Source organism: Bubalus bubalis, chromosome 9 (genome assembly GCF_019923935.1).
Source record: "Bubalus bubalis isolate 160015118507 breed Murrah chromosome 9, NDDB_SH_1, whole genome shotgun sequence".
NCBI classification, from domain to species: domain Eukaryota; kingdom Metazoa; phylum Chordata; class Mammalia; order Artiodactyla; family Bovidae; genus Bubalus; species Bubalus bubalis.
The window spans coordinates 56,987,289-57,011,588 of NC_059165.1; the positions used below are offsets into that span (position 1 = coordinate 56,987,289).

The 24,300-nt window shown below is 40.7% G+C and overlaps 1 protein-coding gene across 5 annotated transcripts in view; it reads right to left on the minus strand.

Moving 5' to 3' along the window:
- ARHGAP26 (Rho GTPase activating protein 26) overlaps positions 1–24,300 on the minus strand; it is a 468,401-nt gene that overhangs the window by 139,755 nt on the left and 304,346 nt on the right. For all 5 annotated transcript variants that reach the window (XM_045166568.1, XM_045166569.1, XM_045166571.1 and 2 more), the window contains exons 16-17: positions 23,220–23,278; positions 21,552–21,657 (exon numbers count right to left, since the gene is read on the minus strand). In XM_045166568.1, coding sequence (XP_045022503.1) covers positions 21,552–21,657; positions 23,220–23,278 — 165 coding nt within the window. The remainder of the gene's footprint in view (positions 1–21,551; positions 21,658–23,219; positions 23,279–24,300) is intronic.

Genomic DNA, 24,300 nt, shown 5'->3' on the forward strand with positions numbered 1-24,300 from the left:
GGGCATGTAAGGTGGAAAGAGAAAGGAAAAGAGAGGGTGAGAGGTGGGTTTCTGCTATGGCAGTCCCAAAAGGAGAAGGTGCTTATTTCACAGTGAGTCAGGATAAAAAAACATTTTTTTAATTTCACAGGCTCACCCTTGTGCTACAGTTGGATAACTTGTCTATTATCCAACTATATAGATCCTCCTGTCTATAAATACAGATTTACTTCTATATATTTACTATATATTACTCCCATATATTTACTATATAGTAAATATAGATTTACTCCTGTCAGGTTGACTTGGCACTTAGATGGGGCTAAGCTTCTCAGTACTCCCCACAGAGCGTAAGCTGAAGGAGGGAAAGGTCTTTTGCAGGACTGGTTATGAGAAACCAAAGAAAAAGTTAAAACTGTCATAAGATAATTTGATAATCCCAGGACCTTCTCCATGGCCAATGTTATTCTTGCCCACTTCAGCTGGAAACTGCCTTTGGGGTCCAAGTTTTCAGGGCATGGTGAGGAGATGATGTGCATGACTGGCGGGTTGGTTCCTTGAAACAAAAAGGCAGGATAAATTTTGCTTATCCTATTACCACTAGTTTGCTTAAATGGCTCTACCACCACCACCTGTTTCACCAGCTAGCCAGGGACAAAGTACTCAAGAAGTCCAAAGAATTTTGATGCTGCAGAAGTCTCTAATGAGGCTTTTCAGTTCCTAAGCAAATCAAACCCACCTGTTCCTATTTTGCCACACAGCTTTCAACTACTGATGTTAATAGAAGGCAGGAGGGGGGCACAATTTTCAATTATCCACACTAAGCCGCAACACATCCACTCCTGAAAAGGTCTCTCTATACTGAAATTCTGGGTCTGAAATCCCCATTCCCATTCACTGCAATATAATTCCAGATGGAGTCTGAGATGGCCAACTAAGGACACACTGAACCAATATCTAGTCTCCATCACGGCCTATAGCTGAGGGAAGAACTATGGTGTGGAGGCTGACAAAAAGCCCCAAAGGGGAATTTAAATCCAGCCAGCGCCAGGACTAGGGTAAGACAAGAGAGGCAGGTGCAGTGCACAATTTCAGGAGGTGAGGTCCTGAAACCAACCTAAGAAGGAACATCTCATGGTACTTCCAAATTTATTTTAAAAGGCTAGGATTAAAACTTTTAGGACTTCCCTGGTAGCCCAGTGGATAAACAATGTCCACCTGCCAATGTAGGGGACACGGGTTCGATCCCTGGCCCAGGAAGATTCCACATGCTGTGGAGCAACTAGGCCCATGCACCACAACGACCGAAGTCCACACATCTAGCGTCTGTGCTCCACAACAATAGAAAGCGCTGCAATGAGAAGCCCACGCACTGCAAAGAGCAGATAACAATACAACTGAAAATAAAACCTCTCTTCCCACTAAAATATAAAAAAAACAAAAACAACTTTATTTGAAAATATTTTAGTTTTCCCTTTTAACATTTGTTATTTGAAAAATAATAAAGGAAAAAGTGGAAGTCATGATTATCCATAATTTTGTCACATTTTTGAGAAATAAAATCTCCCCCATTATAACTACTGTGAAAATCTAGTCATTGTTACTAACCATTTGGTGCATGTTTTAGGCCCTTTTCCTTTCATACACACACACACACACACACACACACATACACACACTCACTCACTCACATATATTTTAACTTAAAAAATTGAATCATCTTTAGCAGTTACTTAAATTTAAAGAAGCACTCCCTTCAGCAATGTAAAGGGTCATCATCTCCTTAAATTGTACACCTCAGGTGTCTCTCTTCCCTCATCCTGCTCCCAAACCTGTTATATACATCATCTTGGTGTCCTTGCTTACTTTACCTGCTGATTAACATTTTTTTATTGAGTCACCATAATATTATTGTCTGGATAATACATGAACCAAGCTTCTGTTAAGACTTTTCTTTCCCTCTTCATCAGCTTCCTTGCTTCCTTCCTTTCACTTCCTGTTCATTCACAAGAAGTAGGAGACAGAGTAGGAATGCGTTGGTTCACTTTAATGGTTGTGGAATAAACAAGGCATACAGACACTAATTGGCCTTTAAAGGCTGGCAGCGAAGGTGAGCCCCCTCTCAGGACTCAGGGGTCTAAGGATATTGCTGGCAATCAGCACTGGGGAAGGAGAGGTGTTCTCAATCTGTACCCCAGAAGACAAGAGCCAAGGGCCAATAACCAGAGCTCCTCTCTCATCACTGGAGAAGCCAAAGAACTGTGAGGGGTCCTGGCCTTACACCCTTCTGGGTGGTCCAAATGGCTAACCATACCCAAAATCTGAACAGTTTGCTATTACAAATTCCTCACCCCAGTTAGAAATTTTGAACTCATCCTCAAAAAAGACTTCCACAAAGAAGTTGGCAGGGCCTTATTGCTATTGCAAGCAGAAAAGATGGCTCCCCATATTTTAAGCCATGAGCCCCTGGAGCCCACTCACCTGCAGTGAGGTTGTTATGGCTTGTAGCTGCTTGGGCCCCTGGGGTGCTAGGGTTATTTTATGGAGATTGTGGCACAGGTTAAAAGCCTTTATATTTGTGGCTCAGATGGTAAAGAATCTGCCTGCAATGCAGGAGACTGGGGTTCAACCCCTGGGTCGGGAAGATCCCTCGGAAAAGGGAATGGCAACCTACTCCAGTCTTCTTGCCTGGAGAATTCCATGGACAGAGGAGCCTGGCAAGCTACAGTCTATAAGGTCGCAAAGAGTCAGACACAACTGAGCGTCTAACACTTTCACTCTTAAGACTACACTTTTAGGGATCATTTCTATAGTTTGCTTATAGAATAAGCAGGACTTGCAAAGGTCCCAGTGAGGACAATGGTAAGGGCAGGTGCTGGGGTGGTGCTACATCAGATCTCTGGGTGATTCAACATCAGTTGGTCTATAAGCCTATGAAGAGATTTGCCCCTTTGATTCATTGGTTCTTTTTTCTTCCCTGATACTCTAGGCCTCCACTCCAACTCTGTAGCCTAGTTAACCTCTGCTTAAATCTTTTACAGTTCAGGTTAATGGTAACATATCAGCTCCCATACACTGAATGCATTCAAAGAAGTCAGAGCACTGCCTGGGACCCAAGATGTGCCACCTGTAGCATTCTGCATCTATATGGACCCACTGTTCCAAATGAAAACCATGAGGCAGCTAAACAAATTCAATCACTGTGGAAAATGATTTGGTGTTATCTAAAAACAGTGAAGTTGCATATATGCCTGGAATTCTAGTGCTGGTATACATCATGCCAAAATTCACATGTATACAGAAAGGTGTCTGCAAAGATGTTCACTGTAGCACTGCTTACAATGGTAAAAAAATGAGACACAATTCTAAGTGTCTATTAGTAGGAGAAAGAGATTAATAGTATGTGCCATTTTTACACAGCATTTAGAGAATGAATTAGCATTTATCTCAAAGAGATAAAACTCAGTAGAAAAACATGTTGAAAAATGTGAGTGCACGCTGAGAGCCTTTATGGACACACACACCAGATGGCCATATGCGGTAACAAATGGAATTGCGGAGAACCCCAAAGAGGATTTCAATGTTAACATGAAGAAGAGAGAGGTCAAATAAAAATGTTAACTGTCAATAAATACATATATTTGTGTATATACAGACATGAAAAATTACAGCAAAACATACAAAATATGCATTCCAAATACACGTTTTTGCCCTAATTCTGTTTTCCAAAAAAAAAAAAAAAAAAAAAGGAAGAGAAGAAGGAGAGAGGGCACGTTTTAGGAAATCAGAAGAATTCCTTCACATTGTCTTAAGGATCCCGAAAAAGCTCTGTGTATGTCAAAGGCTGATAGCAGGTGATAGCAAAGAGAAAAAGAGTTTTTAAAAATGAAGTTAAGAATAACTTTTATAAATGCATCTTTAATCCATACTATCCTTAATAATATTCCCAGACTTTAGTGTAGATGAAAAACTTGGGAGCTTATTAAAAATAGAACTCCATATCCTGCTTATCCCAGCCCTCAACATTCTGAATCAGGAAATCTTAAATGGAGCCTAATAATCTCCTTTTCATTTTCATTTATATATATATATATCTCTCTCAATAAATTTATGTCTTTTTTATATATAAATGAATTATCATTTATATATATAAATGAATGTATATATCATTTATATGTAAAAATGAATTTATATCTCATTTATATATATATCCTGAGTACAGTAGAGTTAAGCCTTTTACATTGGTAACTTTTAAAAAAAATTTTATTTTATATTGGAGCATAGTGGTAGCTCAGACAGTAAAGAATCTGCCTGCAATGTGGGAGACCTGGGTTTGATCGCCGGTTAGGAAAATCACCTGGAGAAGGAAATGGCTCCCCCATCCATTTTAAAATGTATTGAGAAGCATTTAAAAAGAAACGTAAAGTAAATGAAACTTGCAATTTTAATGTAAAAGTCTATTTCCCTTTGCCCAAAAGTGAATAGCTAACAGTGGCTCTTAAAAGAAAATTCTATATCTTGATGATGATAAAGTCACTTTATATAATGTTTATTTACAAAGCTCTATAAAATGTTGATCCTATAATAGAACAATAATTACACTGTATAATGTACAGCTGAAATGTTAAAGGCACACTTGCTAAACTTATAAAACTCGTATTCTAGGTAACAATTAACTTCAGTGGAACAATTCCAGTGTTTTAATTAAAGAATTTGAAAAAGAATACATATATGTATAACTGAATCATTGTGCTGTATACCTGAAACTAAACACAACATTGTTAACCAACTGAAAATGAAAGTGAAAGTTGCTCAGTCGAGTCCGATTCTCTGCAACCCCATGGACTCTAGCCTGCCAGGCACCTCTGTCCATGGAATTCTCCAGGCCAGAATACTGGATTGGGCAGCCATTCCCTGCTCCAGGTGATCTTCCTAACCAGGGATCAAACCCAGGTCTTCCGCATTGCAGGCAGATTCTTTACCACTATGCTCCAATATAAAATAAAATTTTTTTTAAAAAGTCACCAATGTAGAACAACATAGTTTTAAACTATCAAGACTTTGTAATCCATTATCTAATGATGATATCCTCTCTGCTTTCCCAAGCAGAGTCGAGGTACCCCTTCAGGGTTCCCATAGCCCTTAACTCATACTTGAGATTAGCACACAGATCTACGCTGTAGTTCACCTATAGTCACATCCATGCCCCCCACCCAGGCTATCAATTCCTCCCAACAGGAAAGGGATCATGCTCTCTTTGATACCGGGATCTAGCACAGTACCTGGCAAGCTGCAGGCACTTGATAAATATTCCTTTGAATGAGTTAGCATAACCGAACAAGTCCTAAACTTGAAGACATCCAAAGAAGAGAGAGTTTCCAGCACGGAGTTGGCAGACTTGTCTCTAAATGACCAGACAGTAAATATTTCAGGCTTTGAGGGCCATACAGTTTTTCTTGCAACTTCTCAACCAGCCAGTGTAAACTTGGAGGGCTGCCATAGATAATACATAAATAAAGAAAAGTGCCTTTGTCCCAATAAAACTTCACGGACACTGAAATCTGAATTTCATACAAGCTTCACCTGTCATGAACTATTGTTCTTCTTTTGATTATTTGCAACTATTGACAACTGTACACAAGCATTCTGAGCTTGTGAGCTGTATAAATATTAGCAGCAGGGTTTTTCCACTCCAGCTCTAGCAGATCTGGGCAGACAGGCAGGAGGAAGAAGCTCAAGATACCAGACAAGCTGAAGTAGACTGAATCTAAGAAGAGAAGAAAGGGGTCTATGTTGAATAAAAACCCAGTGGACCTTCATAGTACCTAAAAATGGGACAAAGGACACAATCCAAAAATAAAAACAACGCAGTTTTTTGTTGCTGTTCTTTTAAAAAAAAATTTAAACAAGTTCTATCATAACAATAAAGCTCATATACAATGAACTAATGCCTAAGGAAATCAGGGAAAAAACTGATATAGTTAAAAGTCATTAGTAATACTAGTTAGGGGAAAAGACCAAAGCTTCTTGGGTTAGAGTTTTACCCCTATCTCAAGCATTGCTAAGGTATATTCTAATGTATATTCTGCTTTCTCTCTGATCCCCATTCTCAGGTAGAAATCCAAATGAGCAAGATAAGTGGTCAAAAGATGGGAAGCAAAAGCTGAGAAGAGGGATTCTGCATCAGAATACCCAAAGATTGATTGTCCAGTCCTGTTTTACAAAGTCTTGTGCATAATATCATAGATGTCTTCAAAATTAAAAGAGGCTCAGAATCAGAGTCTGCTTCATTCATTAAAAGTAGTTATAACTTTGCAAATAGCACACATGGCCATTTTATAAAAATAAAGAAGGCAAGAGAAGAAAACACAAGCACCTAGAGATAACAACAGTTAAGATACTGCTGGCTATCCTGTTTTCCTTAACTACATTGTGTGTATGTATGTATGTGCTTTTTTTAATGCAAAAATAATCCTCTTTATTTTGTAGATGGAGGCCTTGTATACCTGAGGTCTGGCACACTTGCTCAAGATCATGAATAAAATGACTTTTACCTATTGTGCCAACACTCTCTCCTACCACCTCCTAAAAGAAATAAATCATCAGCATCTTGGATAAGTTAGTGCCTTGTTAGCACAGGTGCTCAATCAATTAATACATGTTGGCATGAATGAGGCCAACTGGGCTGACCTGTTTATCTCAGTCAGGCTGTGTCCAAGTCAGCTTCATCATAAAAGCTGCTAATTGTCAAGCAATAGAAAAGATCAATAAAGGAGATGGGTTTTGAAAAGAGTTTTTAAAAATAATAAACTGTTAGCCAGACTCACTGGGGAGGACCAAATAAAGAAAATCAGAAATCAAAGAGAAATTAAAACTGATACCAAAGAATAATAAGATTACTACAAACAACTATGTGCCAACAAATCAGACAACCTAGAAGAAATGGATAAATTCCTAGAAACATTCTATCTCCCAGGACTGAATCAGGAAGAAATAGAAAAATGAAAAGACCAATCATTGCTGCTGCTGCTGCTAAGTCGCTTCAGTCGTGTCCGACTCTGTGCGACCCCATAGACCAGGCTCCCCCGTCCCTGGGATTCTCCAGGCAAGCCAAAAACACCCACAAAACCAAAGTCCAGAATCAAATAGCTTTACAGGTAAACTCAACCAAACATTCTCAAACTATTCCAAACAACTGAGATGAAAGAAGGCTTCTGAACTCTTTCTACAAGGCCAGCATTCCCCTGATACTAAAACCAGACTAAGACACTACTAAAAATGAATTTCAAGCCAATATCCCTGACACATGTAGATGCAAAAATTCTCAAGTAAAAACTAGCAAATTGAATTCAATACATTAAAAAAGGATCATACACCACGATCAAGCTGGATTTATCCCAAGCATGAAAGGATGATTTAACATCCAGAAATCAATCAACATGATATATGACATGAACAAAAATGAAAGATTAAAATCATAAGATCATCCCAGTAATATCAGGAATAAGACAAGGATGCCCACTCTCCCCAGTTTTACTCAATGTAATATTTCAGATAACATGATACTATATAAAAACCCTAAAGACTCCACCAAGAAAACTTTAGAATTAATAAGTGAATTCAGTATAGTTGCATGATACAATAGAAGTATATAGAAGTCTATATACTATAGACTATACTATATAGTGTTTCTATATGCTAATAATGATGTATCAGAAATGAAGAAAAAAACTCCACTTATAATTGCATCAAAAGAATAAAATACTGAAGAATAAATTTAACCAAGACGGTGAAAGATCTGCACTCTAAAAAGTATGACATTGATGAGAGAAATTAAAGATGACACAAATAGGTGGAAAGATAGTCCATGCTCAGAGATTAGAAGAATTAAAATTGTTGAAGTGTCCATACTAGCCAAAAAGCTTACCTACTCATGGCAATCTCTACCAAGATATTCCTGGCATTTTCCACTGAACTAGAACACATAATCTTAAAAATCTGCATGGATTCACAAAAGACCCCAGTTGGCCAAAGCAATTTTGAAAAAGAAAGCTGGAGATATCACACTCCCTGGTTTCAAACTAAATTACAAAGCTGCTGCTGCTGCTACCGCTAAGTCGCTTCAGTCGTGTCCGACTCTGTGCGACCCCATAGACAGCAGCCCATCAGGCTCCCCCATCCCTGGGATTCTCTAGGCAAGAACACTGGAGTGGGTTGCCATTTCCCTCTCCAATGCATGAAAGTGGAAAGTGAAAGTGAAGTCGCTCAGTCGTGTCTGACTCCTAGCGACCCCATGGACTGCAGTCTACCAGGCTCCTCCGTCCATGGGATTTTCCAGGCAAGAGTACTGGAGTGGGGTGCCATTGCCTTCTCCAAATTACAAAGCTACAGTAATCAAAACAGTATGTTACTGGAACAAAAGCAGACGTATAACTCAACGGAACAGAATAGAGAGCCCGGAAGTAAACCCACATTTATATGGTCAATTAGTCTACAACAAAAGTGGCAAGAATATACAATGGGGGAAAGACAGTCTCTTCAATGAATGATGCTAGGAAAACTGGACAGCTACATGCAAAAGAATAAAACTAGACCACTTTCATAGACCATATACAAAAACAAAACAACAAACAAAAAAACACCTCAAAATGGATTAAAGACTTAAATGTAAGACCTGAAACCATAAAACTCCTAGAAGAAACCATAGGCAGTAAAGCTTTTTGGCAGCAGTCTTAGCAATACTGTTTTGGATCCATCTCTTTAAGCAATGGTAACAAAAACAAACAAATGAGACTACATCAAAATAAAAAGCTTTTTAATAACAAAGAAAACTATTAACAAATTGAACAGGCAACCTACTAAACAGCAAAAGATATTTGCAAATGTTACATCTGATAAGAGATTAATATCAAAATATATAGAGAATTCATATGACTCATTATCAAAAACCAAAAAATCTGATTAAAATATGGGCAAAAAATCAGAATAGACATTTTGCCAAAGAAGATATATAGATATCCAAAAGGCACATGGAAAGATAGTCAACATCACTAATCATCACAGAAATGCAAATCAAAACCACAATGATATATATCACCTCACATATATGAGAATGGCTATTATCAAAAAGACAAAACATAAGTGTTGGTGAGGATGGAGAGAGAAGGGAACCTTTGTGCACTGTTGGTGGTACAACCACTATGACGGTTTCTCAAAAAAGACAGAACTACCATGTGATACAGCAATTCTATTTCTGGGTATTTATCTGATGACAACAAAAACAGTAATTTGTAAAGACATATGCACATCAATGTTGACTGCAGCATTATCTACAATAGACAAGATATGGACGTAACCTAAGTGTCCAATGATGCATGAATGGATAAAGAAGGTGTGATACACAAACACTGAAATTTTACTCAACATAAAAAATAATGAAATTTTTCCATTTGTGACAACATGGATTGACCTAGAGGGTATTATGCTAAGTGAAGTAAGTCAGACAGAGAAAGACAAATACTTTTGATTTCACTTACATTCAGAATCTAAAAAACAAACAAACAAACAACAAAATAGGGACATGCATGAAAACAGAACAAACCAGTGGTCACCAGAGGGGAGGGGTGGGGGTGGGGGGTGTAAAACAGGTGAAGGGGATTAAAGAGGATGTAATTCTAGCAATAAAATAAGTCACGAGGGCATAATGTACAGTATAGGCAATATAGTCAAGAACATTACAGTAACTTTTGGTGACAGACGGTAAGTTGACTTAGTGTGGTGATCATTTAGTAATATATAAAAATAGTAAACCACTATGTTATACACATGGAACCAATATGGTATTTTTAAGTCAATTATACTTCAGTAAACCTATGGTTTTACCCGTGTTCTCTTCCTCTTTAACCATCTGGTATGGCCAGGGAGATAGACTGTGTGAGACATGCAACAATGCTGGGAGAAAAACCTGTCCATGTGACATGCCAAGCAGTTTAGGTGGTAATTCAAGTGAGAAGGAAAGTGTGGCTCTTAAAGCAGCAAAATGTTAAGGTTATCTTTCAATAGTGAGAAAAAGAAAACCCAACTAGCCTGCTAGACTAAGAGGCAGGTTTGAAATGGGAAACCCCCATTTGCTTGGTGACCTAAGGAAATATGTTCAAGTGTGTCTAGTTCTGGGACTTGGTTAACCAAGCTCACACCTTCACTCCTTCAACCACCCCTGAAGGTGATTCTGGGCCCAGGGTGTGTATGAAAACATGCTCTGAAGGGAGACCACAGACTCCTGTCAAGAGCCAGCACATTAAAAACAGAATCAAGCATTCTGGGGAACTGAGCCGTGCAACCAGGTATTAGAGAAATTTCTGAAAGCAATGTTTGTTTTTTTTCTATTTATCATTACGATGGTCCCACCAACTACAAAACAATGCATAATAGAGTTATCCGGGCATTTATAAGAATTGTGTTTCAGCAAACACAACTCTTGTGACTACCTAATATTTTCACTTGCCTGGCAACCTTTGACTGATAGCCTCTAGTTTTTCCCTAGACTGCCCTCTCCCATGACACGCGGTTCTAACAAGAATGTTAGCTGAGTACCCGGCTACCGCCTCACCACAGAAGTTGAGTGCATTACACAAGGGAGGTCACTGCACTCTCTTTATTAGAAACATTAACCTGTAGTGGAACCATAAGAAGAAAAGGTGGTCAGAGGTGAGACATTCAAAAAGTAGTGCTCCAGGGCCAGCATGAGCTCCCTGGACATTTTCTACCCTTTAGTTCATTCATTATTCGACAAATACACAAAGCTCTGCTGCAGGCAGTGTCGTGACAGACAAATTTTCAACCTCAAACTGTTTACACTTCAGCGAGAAGAAAACAATAAATAAGTCAAACACATAGTGTATTAGACGGTGATACATGCTACGGAAAAAAAATCAGCAGTGTTCACTGGAGCTGGAGGCTGCGATTCCAGGGCAAGACCTCACTGTAGAGAGAGAGGCGGGAGAGCAGGCAGAGCAGTTCTAAGGATTAAAGGACAGCACGAATCCTGCGGTACAGAAAACGAGACTGAAAAGGAGCAGCCAAGGAGACAGAGGGGAAAACGACTGGAGCCAAACCCTTCTGGATGCAATTGCGGATCAGCTCTTCTGCCCCAGTGATGGAACTACCTTTAGGAAGGAGCACCGAGCGTTCCTCTAGCACACATTGGAGGGAAAGTTAGAAACATGGCCACAGGCGTCATGGACTGTAGACATCCTCCTGTCGTACCTAATCTGTCAATGAAACAGGAAGCATGATCTGAGAGAACCACCTAGAGAAGAGTAAAATGGCACAGGGACATGGAGTAGGATGCAAGGCACGTAACTGCCCTTGAGGTTGCGTTCCAACATCTGATAGCTCAACTCTGTTTTCGGTTACTCCCAGAAGACTGCCAGTAAATTTCCTTCTTTTTAAAAACTAGCGACAGTTGACTTCTGTTGTTTACAAGCAAAGATCTAATACACCAGTTCTTCCTTGAGACCTTAAGGTTACCCCATTTTCTCACTGAAAGTCTGAGTTTAATGAAACTGATTCTGTTCTATCAGACTATGCATCTCCAGGTGCATAAGAGTCGCTTGCAATGGACCAACCAGCCAAATATGATGGGTTCCTCTACCTCTTACTGAAAGAACCAAGACATATTGATTTATACTTATGATACCTAACTGGTAGCACTAAATCAGAATGCTAAACTGCTTAAAGAACAGCATTTCAATACATGGGAGAAAGCAGGAAGGACTGATACTGAAATTCAAGTCGCCTTAATGTTTCTTCAAACCCTCTTTTGAGTTAAACCGTCAAAGTGTCTACCAAGACAGAATGAAGACAAACACATATACAACTGTCCTTAGAGCTCAGATTAATACTTCATTACAGATTTCAGAGACTCAGGGAGGGAAACCCACGTGAAGACTGCATAGAGGGGGAAACTGGAGGCAGAGAGAACCATTCTCACACTGGATGAGACTTTAATCTGGGAATGGCATCTGAGAGGCAGTCACGCTAAGAAAGAAGATAAGTCAGACTCTCTCACAAACAGAAACATTTTGAAGATCACATAGAAGACTGGGAATTTCCAGACCGTGCAGACTAAGATGAGTCCTCATGATATAACGTGTCGTTCCCCCTCCAGGAAATTAAGAGTTATTAAACTGCAGCAAAGACAGCTGCTTCTGAGATGAAATCAGCCTTGCAACCCCAAGAAGCAAGAGACTGAGGGTGAGGAGTCTATAACCTCCCGTGGAGATCAGCGCCACACAGCTTGCTCTTTCACACAGGTGCGCTGCCCACAGGACACCTGAATCATGGAAAGCTCCAGACACGCTCAGGAAACACAGTAAGGCTTGGTGTAAAGTGTGACCTGAGAGCAGACAGCAACAGCTTTCTCCTGGCTGACCCCTCACTGGCTCACCCTCTGCTAGGAAGAGTGAGAGAGATGCTCAGTCCTTTGGGCCAAACATACACAAACTGCCGAGAACACAAAAGCCAAGTAAAAGGAAACACATATACACATGCAAATCTCCCAAGTGGATCAGAGACGTGTGTGCTACTTTGCAGCATTCAGCTCTAAGGATTTTGCTTGCCAAGAACAGAACTGTGGAGAAAGCCCCATCCCATCAGTAAGACTTGCTTGGATATAATCATTAGAATAATTTCACCACCTTCCCTCACCTTAAGGTATAGCTCCATGACCCTTCTTCCTCCATCCCCTGATTTCTCAAATAGACTCTAAAAGTCTACATGGACGATGGATATACTACTTGCCAGATGCTCTTTTAAGAGGTTTAGGTGGATGAGTTAACTAAATTCTCACAAAGACTCTAAGAGGATACATGCTATTCTTGTCTTTAGTTTTCCCAGAAAAAAGAGCCTGAGGTGAAGGCGTAGATGATTCAATGCTACTAGGGGGCTTCTTGGGAGGAACAAGGCAGAGAAGTTAATCCCTTCTTGGTTCAAGGACCAATAGCTGCTCATCTCTTGGGATCATCTCCCAAGAAGCTACCTAATGACTGCTATTCAGGACAACCAGCTCTAACCTTCGGTTAGTCAACGGTTTCCCCTTGGAGGTTTGTTTCTTTTTTTTAATACTCCTTTGCTTCCAGGCCATATGCATGTGGATGGCAGCTTGCGTCATGTCTCCCTGGGCTAGCAGGTAAGAGGCAGGGGCACACAGTACGGGCATGAGGCTATAAGCTATCAAGCTGTACCTGCATGAAGTGAGTTGAAGGCTACACAACCAGTCCCCACAGTGCTGGCTGAAATATGCACAGGAGAAGCCAGAAGAATCTGATATGCTAATTTAAATGTTTCTGATACAATTATCATGTATCCTTATTCAGATGAGAAAACTTGGGCATAAATCAGTGAAGTAAGTCACACAAGGTTTCAGAAGAGATGGGTAAAACTAGGTAGTCTGGCTCCAGAATGCTCTCTCTTCACCACTGTGCTCAAGCTCCTATAGACGAACTACAATTACCCCAAAGTCTGCCAGTTGCCTCACTGCAGCTGCCCTGTTTGAGCCACAACAGTCATGAGCTCGTTGAAAAACCAGTCAGTGTAAGAAAATAAGTATCAAAGATAATGTTCACTGTGCAATGCAAAGAGGATGCGGTGAGAGAGGGCTTCAATGCACAAAACAGTGCGAGTGAATCAGTCACTGACGCTGAGCCAGAGAGACCTTTAATGAAACCACCCCTGAGGCCAACACAGAAGAAATCTGGCTCATAAGAGCCGAGATAAATGAAAGGGAGACTAAAAACACAAAGAAAAAAGATCGATGAAACTAAGAGCTGGCTTTTAAAAAGGTAAATAGAAAAGACAAACCTTTAGCTAGACTCATCAAGAGAAAGAGAGAGGAGAACTCAAAATCAGAAAAGGAATGATGGGAGAAAATAAGAAGAAGGAAGGATGGGAAGAAATCTGGCTCTGGTAAGGGCTGACAAAAAAGAAATAAAGTTGTGTTCACGCTTGATGATACTCTCACTTCTGTAAGATCCTGAAATAATAGGGGGCAGCCACTGAGAGGAAGACAGCATCCTCTCCTTTACTCCTCCCTGAATTTGAAAAGGAACTCCATAGGTGACTCCAGGGGTTCAGAAGAGGAAGCATCAGAGGTGTATCAAAAACCAGGAAAGTCTCTGAAAAAATTAACCCAAACAGAAGTGGAACAAATCAAAAGAAACAAGAGAACTAAATCAAAGAAGCTCTAAGACTACTGAGCATTAACAGCTTGAAGCCAAGCATTTCCCCTTTCAGAATGGGTATTTCTTATGATGTGAAAGATTCAGTTCCTTGAATTCAGAAATTTTGTTGATATATTTTTTTTAAAGCAAAAATTTGAACTTGTATCTTTCCTTCTCCAACCCTGAAGGCTGGAAGGTCACAAAAGAGAGAAATTCCTGGATTGAAAGTAAGTGACGGTCTGGCAAGTAGGCTGAGTAAGGCTTGAGTTCTGATGTCACCTGCATTTCCATTAATTTAAAGTGCTAAAGTGCTAACGCCTGTTTGCTTCAAAATATGTGCTTGTCCTCTTTGTAGTAGCCCTTTAAATAGATTTTCCTTTGGCTCCACCAAAAATAGCTAGAGAAGGTCCTTTGAGAATTCCATTCTTAGTCTTAAAAAAACGCACTCTCTTCCCTGCCCCATACACATAAACAGGCCTGGAAGCAGTATCTCTTACTTCTTCCAGGAACCTCCAATCTATCAAAAACAATAAATCTTTCAGGATTAAAACAGAGCTGGTCAAGGAAACAATTTTCCCAGCCCATTTCTGCTTGTTCATTATGGGATCACCAAATATCAAGGTCCTCTTTTGGGATGAGCAGACAGTCAGGCCAAGGGCTGAACATCCAAGCGTCTACCCAGGGTCAGGCAGGTAGGGGCAGGAAAGAAATAGGCCAGGCACAATAGGGACTACTGTTGTTGTTATTCGGTTGCTAAGTTCTGTCCAACTCTTTGATTGCAAAGTTGGAACTCTTTGCAATCAAAGAGTTGGACACAGCTGGAACTGTAGCAGCATGCCAGGCTCTTCTGTCCTCCACTATCTCCCAGAGTTGATTCAAATTCACGTCCGTTGGGTCAGGGATGCTATTTAACCATCTCAGCCTCTGCCACCAGCTTCTCCTTTTGCCTTCAGTCTTTGAACTAGGCAAACTGAAGAAGGCATGCCCAGGGGGACAGGGTGTAGCTCTCACTCAGTTCCAGCCAATTGCTCACAAGAAGATTAAAGTTTTCCAAGTAAAATGACCCCTGTTAAAAATGCTGGAAACCTGTCCAAATTTTAAAAACAGCAATGCGTGGGACAACAATACCAAATAGAGCACATGTGTGGGCTGCTCTGGCTGGAGGCCCTTGTTTGCAACTTCTAGGTAAGACACAAAGATAGAGGAAGACAGACTTCCTGTCCCCTGACAGCTTATGACCCAGTAGGAGTGAGAAGCTGCACACCCTGTAAACTGTCCCCCAGGGTGAATGTGATACACATTAAAAGAGGAATAAGCAGAGGCTATGGGAGTTCAGGACAGCACGAGGGTACTTGAGGCAGAAACAATTCTTATAGGCAGCAGCATGGGAGCTGAGGCTAAAGAAAAAGGGAGACTGGCTGGCAGAAGCTGGGGAGGGACCTTTCCTAACACAGGACAGGGAAGGAGAAGGTTGAGATGGGTAAGAGGTGCTTCATGCTTCTACCCAACAAATACTCATGCATGTTCACTGTGCGCCAGGCAGTAGAGATGCAATGTGATCACAAGCGATGAAGATGAGGCTGCAAAGTCTGAAAGTCCCAGTCCAGACAAGGCCTTGGGAGGCCATATCCAGAGTTCTGTCTTAAGAGCAGGGGGAAAGCTGCCTTTGAAGTCTTTTTTAAGCAGGGGAATCACATGTTAGGATCTGCAGTGTTCCAAGTTTCCCCAGCCACAGAGCATGCATTCTGTGGCCTGGCAGGGAGCCAGAGCTCCACCAGCCAGAGCAAGCTGGGAAGCAGTCTAGGGAAGAGATGACGACAGCTTGACCTAGGCTGGCAGTAATGGACATGGAGGAAACTGGATGGATTCACAAGATAGTGAGGGGTTAAAATCACTGGAACGATCCGTTCGGGATAGCAGTCAGTGAAGCAGAAGCCAAATAGGCCTGGAGAATATGGCCAACGTGGCTCTGTGGGGTTCTCAGGCCACACCACCCGTGGCCCAGCAGCCAAGCAATTCTGTGCCGGCAGCAGTGGGTGTCTAGTGGTTACTAGAGAGAAGAAGGTAGTCTGAAGCCAGGGTGTATGGCTGAGGAAAGGCTGCCAGAGAAGCTCACAGGAGTTTTTCATCTTAGAAAGCCATCATCTCAAAAGTACTGTTTTCTTTTAAATGTGCTTTATAAAATTCCACGCCTATTTTGTTTGGACTAGCCTTGATGGCAAGGAAATGGGAAGCACTGCTCATGTGTTCAACAGCTCTTCAAGAAGCTAAATCTTCTAGATTTGGGGTGAAAGAACAAGGAATAGCAGAGTATCTGTAAGATATATGCTAACGTCAAGTATCCACTTCTTTACATTTTAACCTTGAGAACTTCAGAAATGCTAGTGAACTACCAGGGTCCAACCTCCTCGGTGCTAAGGCCTAGCAATGATTTTCTTTATAACCACAGGCATCTTTACAGGAACCCAACTCACTCTGCATGTAGATTAAGGAAATGTAAAAAAATCCTTCATAACTTGCAGGAATGCCTGGAGGTATTCACACTAGATGGGCAACCCTTGATAACTTGTGGCAATGGAGTCTACATATATTGACGAAGTCTCACTTGTATGCCAAGCATCTGCCCCACAATATTCCATGCATTCAACCATATTGCACTATGCATATAAATAGTGCATATTTAGTAAAAAAAGAAATTCATATATCAATGAACCCACACAGTTCAAACTCATGTTGTTCAGAGGTCAACTGCAATGCCCTTCTGCCTCTGGACAACCACTCATACTCATATGCAGAAATGCAATGTAACATCTTAATGATCTCGAGAGGGGCTAGCCAACACAGTGAAGTTGACTGTGAGCAGGGCCACGGAAATAATGCAAGCACTTCATGAGCCAAGAAATTAACCAACCCTCTGGACTTATTTTGTGTAATGAGACAATAGATTCCCTTGTATTGTATAAGCCACTGTAAACTGGATTTTCTATTTCTTGTGGCCCAAAGCATCTCAAATGATATAGTACTTCTTTGGAGAAGCAAGAAAAGGGCTCCCTGAAAACACCCTAGGAACGAAGGAATAGTTGCTTCAAAACAGAAAAAAGACTAAGATTTATGTCTCAGGAAGTGTTTTGGGAAAACCAGCTGTGAAAAGGTATTGTTAATAGCCACTCCGGATGGAAGGAGAGCGCTTTGGAATCCTCCCATGCAGCATAAACACTGTAATAAAGTTGCAGTGAGCCACTGTGAATGCCATGTGTGGGGATATACAACATACTTGGAATCATAATAATATGTAAACATCAGGGAACGACCATGAAATTAGTCTTTATTACTCATCTACTCTTATTTCCTTCTACATTTATAAGACTGGGGATTTTTTTTTTTTTTTTTTTTTTTTTTTTGCCCTCTTCCTACCTGATGAAAACAGAGACTCACATGATTGGAAGGGGAAGTCAGGAAACCAGGCTTAAAGAGGTTAAAAGATTTCCACAAGGTCCCACAGCCAGTTGGGGGCAATTTTCTTTATCATTAAAAATTCTTTGTGGGTGATTTTAGAACAAAATCATTTGCTGAACACTCAATTTAGTGAAAGGAGAATTGTAGAGACACGGGAAATCAAAACTGATTTTTTTTTTTTTTTAGTAATTACATTATGCAAGTAAAATCTACTTTTTGAACTTGTTGCTCTGAGTTTCTTCTTCCTTATTTCTAATAGCCTCCTAAATTCCAATCCATTCCTCCCAAAATCATTTATCCCTCCTAGAAAACCCCTTCATATGGCCATTCTCGAGCCCAGTGATTCTCAAAAGATTGCATCTGGTTTACCGGGAAGTAAATCAGAAATGCAGATTCCCAGGCAGAGTCCAATTTAAAAGACTAAGGGTGGGGCCCAGCACTGTCCATGTAAACATGCTCCCCAGGTGAGTGTAACTGTGCTTTGAAGCACATGACTCCAGACTGTAGGCTTTAGTCCACGTTCCAAATAGAAAACATCTAATTTTTACAGTAGATTTAAGCTGGAACAACAAAAATATGTGCAGAGCTGCCTATAATTTTTAGATTCCCTCTGAGGTCTGAAACTGACCCAAGAGATCTGTGATTGGATGAACCCTGGTAATCATTTGCATGAGGTTTGGAGTTTCTTTTCTTCCTTCTAAGACTTTTCCCCCCCTAATGCATTTCTAGTTGGGATTAAATACAAAATGTCTTAACTCTTCCTCCACAGCTAAAGGAAATCAATTTTAAAAAGTGTTTCAAGAGTGCTTTAAAAAGTACACAAAATATCTTCCCTTTGAAACAGACACCTGGGACATACAGGGCAAACAGAGTAGATAATGAGAGAAGTAAACACCAGGTTTTCCAGCAGAACCAACCCTGAAACTAAAACTTAGAAAGGAAGCTGACTGTTAAGTAAGTGGACCAGAGGAACAATAGCTCAGGCATATCCTCGGATAAGTTTGAACCTGAGAAAATAGGAATGAGACAGACAAACCTCTTGTCCCAAGTTAACTTTCCCTTCTTGTTATATTTTAAAATAGGACAGTGTCGTAAGTGAGAATAGAGAGTTTATGTGGAATCTTAGACCTCCTCTGGGTGCCAAAAGACTTTTTTCAAACCTAAATAAATACTCCTTATTGGATTCAGCATGCATGCAGGCTAAGTCACTTCAGTCGTATGCAACATTTTGCAACCTATGGACTATAGCCCACTACGCTCCTCTGTCCACGGGAATCTCCAGGTAAGAACACCAGAGTGGGCTGCCATGCCCTTCCCCAGAGTATCTTCCCAGCCCAGGGATCGAACCCACGTCTCTTATGTCCCCTGCATTGGCAGGCAGATGAGTAACACCATCTACTCATCTCCACAAGAGATTTTAAATCTAGAGCCGCCAGAGACCAAGAACACAGCACACTGAGAACAGGAGTCTGTGTGTCCTACCACCAGCTCTAACCAACTCCCACTTACAACCATGAGGGCAGGTCTATATGTAGATTTCTTAATGATTATATGACAAAGAACTGCCATAGAACCTCACAGGACCAAAAAAACATTGTTGTTAAGTGTCAAAGATAATACAAAATGCTCCAGAAATGCTATAAAATAAATAACTCCAGCAACAAAATTGGTTTAAATTTGTTAGAAGGCAGAAAGTCAATGTTACAACTTTAACATACACATTCCAGCTGTACTTCTCCTTGGCTTAGGAACAAAGACTGAACTTCATGGGGTGGGAAGAGAAGAGAGTGGAACCAGAGGGACAAAGTGAAGCATCCACCAGAGATGAATAACCTCAATGATTCAATACCCACCTTGAGGGTTTTGGATTTTTCTAATTTCTATTTATTTTTCTTTGAGGATCTCTAACAATCCTCAGGGCATTTTAAAAATGGGAAGATTCAGTTCTGGCTCTGCTGGATCACCACTGACTCTTGGTCTCTCTCAGTCCAATTAAACTCTCATCACAACTGCACAGCTTGAAATGCCTAACTTCTTTCAGCTGCTTCCTATCCTTTCTCCAGCTGCTCCCAGCAGGTATGGAGGCCTTCTAACACCCAGTGGCCATAAAGCAGTCACGAATGAGCAACAGCACACATACTTGGCCAGAGGTTGTACCTAGAACTTTCTCTGTTCTGGTGCAGTCCATTCAAGTGTATAACTAACATCTAAACTAGCTTTTCTGTTTCGCAAATGCTTGACTGGGTTATGTGGAACAGGCACCACACGTCATCTCAGAGGATCTGGAATTACTTTTTAAAGCCCAGTTCTCATTATTTTCAACACACTTCATCAGGATTCTTTGACATCAGGGTTGGAGGGGCATTCCCCTGTTCTCAGTTATGCTTAATTGTTTTTGAACATACAAGTTTGACGTGGTATGGCAAGAAAAAAAATGTGGCTCAAAATAGAATACAGCAACCCTTGACTCTGCCTGACTGCTTCTCAGCAGCATGCAAACCACTCTTGTTTATTCATCATTAACATCTGAATAAATTTTATGGTAACATCTATACTCTCTCTCCAAAGTCAAGTGCTCAGTAGAAATATAGAGCTTCCTGGTAGCTCAGCTAGTAAAGAATCCACCTGCAATGCAGGAGACCCCAGTTCGATTACTGGGTCAGGAAGATCAGCTGGAGAAGGGATAGGCTACCCACTCCAGTATTCTTAGGTTTTCCTGGTGGCTCAGCTGGAAAAGAATCCATCTGCAGTGAGAATGTCCTGGGTCCAATCCCTGGGTTGGGAAGATCCCCTGAAGAAGGGAATGGCTACCCACTCCAGTATGTGGCCTGGAGAATTCCATGGACTATACAGTCCATGGGGTTGCAAAGAGTTGGACATGACTGGGTGATTTTCAGTTTCCACTTTCACTAGTAGAAATATGAAAACAAGCCATCATAATCTCCCTCAGCAAAGTATTTACCCCAGAGACATGACTTAATGGCAGAACAATGCATGCATAAGGGCTGGATTTACAATGTATCAGTTCCACAGAATGTCGAATTTATCAATTCAGGTTAACTGTTAGAGTCTGTCTTTTCTTAGACTGTAGTCTCCAGTCAAGAACATCCATCAAAGTCAAGAGAAGGTTGGAACATACACATATGCAGTGGCTGATAGAACAAGGGGTATCAGCAAGGCCAATCCAAAACAGGTCAAGCAACAGTAAACACACAAGAATTTCAAACGGTTCCAAGACTATAAGTATTCCTAGCAGGAAAATCAAGTCCCCACTGACTTCCTCAGAAGGCAAATGGGCATTTGCCAATTCCTCTATTTTTTATACTACTTCAAGGGTGTTAATATATGTAACTTTTAAATTCAATGACATTATAGAGAAGATGGAGACTACTACCCATATTTGACAGATGAAGAAACTAAGGAATTGAGAGGTCAGTGGCTTGTCCAGGGCTAGTTAAGTGGCTTGTTAAGAACAGAATCAACTTTAGAATTCAGGCCTCTTTATTTCAAATCCAAGGTCTCTAAACTTGTAACATATTCCTGTTTGCCCTCAATCATCACAAGAACATGTAACTGCTGAAAACTCTGCTTTGTGATCTGGTAACATGGACGATACACTTCTTGACTTCGATCATCACAAGAGCACAAAGTGTCCTGCAAACTCTGCCCAAAGGCCTGGCCATATGGGAGCCTCCTCAGCCTACCCTGCAAAGCCCACCCAGGGTGTGCTGCTGTGACCCACTGGAGTTAACATTTCACACATTTCTTTCCTATGCCTTCAGCATCCCTGATGCAACAGTGAGAAAGGGAAATATAAGCAGAACCAAAATCAGTTTTTGTGCTAAGATAATAACTTTCCAGGGCTGAAGAAAGACGGGCAATCAGTCGTAAACCTACTTTGCCAAGTGGTTCATTAGCAGCTGTAACATCTGCCGGTTTTTCTCTGGGAGCCGATGAACAAGGCTGTGGATTTCAGAGACTCGAGACTCCTGGTTCTCCAGCTCTGCAAAGGAAGGAGGGAGGTAACACTGGGTCAGAGTTACAGCTAAATCAGTTTGCAAGACAAAAATCAGTGGAAAATAAAGGTGGGGCACAAGAGAGAGAAGATTTCTCACAGATAAGACCCTGTTCTGTGTACTCATGACTAGACTGACTGGATCTAGAAGTGCTTTTAATAATGCTTTCCATGACAAAGTTCATGAAAAAATAAGACTGTCCAAAAAATCAAGCCAAGACGATGACATAAGGAAATGGAACCTCCTCACTCAGGAGTGGGAATAAATTTGAGAGTGGCTGGCTCCCTAGAATGGCAACTTTGTTTCAAGGAAGGAAGGAACTTTATACACTCATTAAGTGATGAACAAATTGTACCTGAACAATACTGCCAGGGTCTCAAATATCAAAATAACATCTCAAGACTGCATCAAAGACATCAAAGGAAATGTCCAGTTATTTCCAAGTCACATGAAACAACCAGCCAGGGAGAAGAAAGGAATGGCAGGTAAAATAAGGAAATGTTTCTGCCAACCTGTAACCTAAATCGTGATCTGTCACATTCTAATGGTTGCACTTGGGTATGTGGCTTCATGTCTCTGGGAAACAGATTGATGGCACTCACCACACCTATTTATAGCTCTGAGGTGAGTTTTAATTAAAGAATGGTTGCTATGGGTTTGGAATTTCTCTGAGAAAGAAATCACATAAACACCATCTTTACTTTCAGCCTTCTTCCAGGTCTTTCTCCTGTTTTATGGGGGCCACTCTGCATGGATAAGGCCACCAGGACACAAGGTATTCTTTAACGAGGCCAGTAGCAGCTACCAGTGTAAACAAACTCAGATGGCTTAAAGGAAGCAGGGAAAAGCACATACTATGGACACAACAGCACAGTGGGGATTTGTGCCAGATTTAAATCTGATAGAGAATCTTACTTCCCCTTACAGGAGGCCTGCCCCACGTAGAAAGATTCCGGTATGCTTAGGGTAGCTTGCACCTAATCCCTATGTATTTTAATACCAGTAATATAACGCCCAGGCTTGCATGATATAGCTGAAGACTGACCAGAAGCTGTAAATGCCAGCCATGATGGAAAAGAGGACTGAGAAGTTATATAAACCATGATGGAAAAGAGAACTGAGAAGTTACATAAATGGTGTCGGATTCAGGGAAACATCCCGTGCTCAATTTAGGTAATGGGCAAAGTCTGAGTCATCCCGAAAAATGTTACCTCCAGGGCCGGCAAAGGCCCCAGGAGTTAGAACTCCAATAATCAAAACTAGAAAGTCAAATTTGCTTTTTTCACCTCACCCCTTCCCTGTACCACTACCCCCCAACTACTCACTTCTGAAGCTTTTCCCCTCTACTGTAAACTCAGTACGCTCACAAGGTCCTTAGCAAAACCCGACTGGGTTTTGCTTTCATTCTGTGACAATCTTATGAGTGTGAATGTGGGTAGTTTACACACAGAATACAAGGGGTTAGGTAATACTTATTTGGGGATACTTTTCTTTGAAATAGACAAATCTATTCCCTTTCCCTTAAAATTGTGGCAAATAGAAAACTTACTTGCTGCTTTAATGAAACTTCTTTGAAACTGGTACATCATGAGTGGTCCTGGAAGCATTCTGGAATAAAAGGATATACACTAGTCAGTTTAACAAAAGCAATCCTATTCCCACTACCGAGTGGCCTCCAGATGGTGGACTGTGTTACATTTCTCAAAGACAAAGATCATGGGCAAAGAAAAGCAACTGTTTAGTTCAACTTAGTTTCCCCTTTGAAAGGGTCCTGAGATTTCACCTGAAATGTTCATTCTTTCTCCTTTTTTAAGGGAACAGACAAAACTTACGTTTCACAGTCACAAACCAGAAAAGTGCTAATGCAGAAGTCTAGCACAAACTGAGAGATTTCCTTTTCAGTCAATGACTCACCCACAACAAGAGCATTTTAAGATGTGCCTGAAATACAGGCAACTAACCCAATATTTGCAATCATCAGCTCTTAAACTCTTGTCTTCCTGGCAGCTTGTTATTAATCACTTCATCTGGAAACACTATGAGAGACTTTTGTAGGGGTTTTTATAGCAAATTCACTATGGAGTATTGCTCCAGCATGCCAAAGGGTTAGAACCCTTAATATTAGGCATGACATAATCAAATTTTACCTGCTATCATAAAAAATATATATATTTTATACATACTATTAGCTAATCAGTATCAAGATGCACAGATAAGTACTAAATATAAACCTCTAGCATCTAGGCTTTATGTAATCTATTATGGTAGTATTTGGTATATGAATATGTTTAACTGTAAACTTGAGTATTTTTACTGATAGTCCAAACAATAAGCTTCTCAACAGATTATCTATGGTCCTTGGTTCAGATTTCATTTTATTCTCATTGGATCCCCTGATTCAACTCTTAGTCATCACTTACATGACATCTTACTCTTGATACCAAGAGCCTCCCAGCAATTCCCCAACAGCCAATAAAACTGGCATCACGAATTCCTTTTCTGTGGCTTTCGAGCCAAGAAAATCTTAACAAACTTGTACAAATGCTTATGTAATTCACTATTATAGTTCTCCTCTTTGTTTATGACTAGACCCCCACTTTCCTGTTCAAGAGGGACCACAGTGGGGAACT